Source organism: Pundamilia nyererei, unplaced genomic scaffold (assembly GCF_000239375.1).
Source record: "Pundamilia nyererei isolate P.nyererei 1_Seehausen unplaced genomic scaffold, PunNye1.0 scaffold00115, whole genome shotgun sequence".
Classification (NCBI taxonomy): domain Eukaryota; kingdom Metazoa; phylum Chordata; class Actinopteri; order Cichliformes; family Cichlidae; genus Pundamilia; species Pundamilia nyererei.
This window is the reverse complement of record NW_005187516.1, coordinates 277,196-278,836: the sequence shown is the minus strand read 5'-3', so window position 1 is coordinate 278,836 and position 1,641 is coordinate 277,196. Positions and strand designations below refer to the sequence as shown.

Here is a 1,641-nt window from a genome sequence, read left to right as displayed (position 1 = left end):
TACTGTTTTAAATGTGTCATATCTAAACATGACTTCCTATAACATCCTGGGCTATATTCAGAAATTTGAGAAAGCTCCACCCACATTATTATAGCATTATTATAATAGTAGTATAGTGTAGATTACTATAGGTAACTTGCCCTTGGTTATTTTTCTAACAGTAATCCTAATGAAATGCTTACAAGACAAAATTATTGTTTATTAATAGTAAAACTGACTCATTTATAGTTCTTTATTATAGTCATTTCAATTTTATTTATACATCTCCTAAACTCTCACCTAAAGATGCTTTACACTGCAAGGCAGAGACCATAAAAAGAGAAAAGAGAACACCTCAGCTGTCTATGAGCGTGAAGGAAAACCTGTCATGGTTCTGGGTCCCTTTGACCCAGCATTTTGAGTTTCTTTTGTTTTAGTGATATTTTGTATTATGTTTTAGGTTCAATAGTAGTCTTAGTCTGTTTTATATTTTCTCATATTCCCTGTTTAGTTCCTTGATTATTAGATTCCCCCTTGTGTCTTTGTCCACTGTGTGTCTGGTTTCCCTCCTTGTGTTTTATTCTATGTTCCCCCCGCCTATAATGTTTATCCGTGTTTCTCCAGCTCGTCATATCGCTCTCGTGTTCCCTCGCTACCTCTTGTCTGCCTTTCCTCCACACCTCTGTCAAGCTCATGTTTCCTGCTTTATTGTAAAAGACGTGTGTTCCATGTTCAGTGTGTTTAGTTTTTGCTTTCCTGGTCTCGTTGTGTCTAATTCGTCTCAGCTGAGTTTCCCATGTGTTTTCTGTTCCCTCGTCATTCCCTGTGTATTTAAGCCTTCCCTCTGTTCAGTGTCATGTTCTTCCTCATTCCCTGCCGTGTGCGCTGCCTACCTGCCTCTTTAGTCTCATGCATATTCTAAGTTTAGTTAGTTTTGCATTTTCTGCTGTGTTTTTGAGTTCAGTTTTGCCTCTGTGAGTCTACGTTTGGGTCCTATCTTGCCTGCTTTACACGGCCAGTCCATGACAAAACCTTCATTTTAACAGGAAGAAACCCCCAGCACAACCAGACTCAGGGAGGGGGGCATCTACCATGACCGGTTGGGGATGAGAGGAGGAAGACAGAGCAAAAGACACACATTGGGAAAGAGCCAGAGTTTAAAATTAATTACTAAAAATTAAATGGACTAAATGCAACTTGGTGTATAAATACAGGAGATGACTGAAGCAGAAACGGTCAGTGCATCATGGGAAACCCACCCATGTGCCATACCCATCCATAAATAAAATGTAAGTGTGCCTATATCATCTCCCTGCAGGATTTCTGTGTGTCCATGTTTCACAACAGCGATGCTGAAATGATGAAGGGCAACAGTACCTTTCCATCATTACCAAGAGCCTCGTCCTTTTTACTCTTCTCCGGGTCTGATGATGAGACGCACTCAATGCTCTCCTCTGTAGTGGCTTCAAGGTCTGTCTCCTCTGACAATGCAAACCTCTTCTTTGCTGCAGAGACCAGATGCACAGGATGGATTGTCATGCTTTATAAAAAAATGAATAAATTGTGCTTTAAAGTTCGCAACATATCTAGAGGCAGTGACAGCAACAGTGTCGGCTGGCAGCAGCCCACACAAAAAAGGGCTTTGATCAGTGGGCTCGCACA

At 41.0% G+C, this 1,641-nt stretch overlaps 1 protein-coding gene across 1 annotated transcript in view; it reads right to left on the bottom strand.

Annotated features, from left to right (window-relative positions):
• LOC102202319 (carboxyl-terminal PDZ ligand of neuronal nitric oxide synthase protein-like) overlaps nt 1-1,641 on the bottom strand; it is a 19,623-nt gene that overhangs the window by 8,741 nt on the left and 9,241 nt on the right. The window contains exon 7 of the mRNA XM_013913097.1: nt 1,357-1,484. Within this exon, the coding sequence (XP_013768551.1) occupies nt 1,357-1,484 (128 nt within the window). The remainder of the gene's footprint in view (nt 1-1,356; nt 1,485-1,641) is intronic.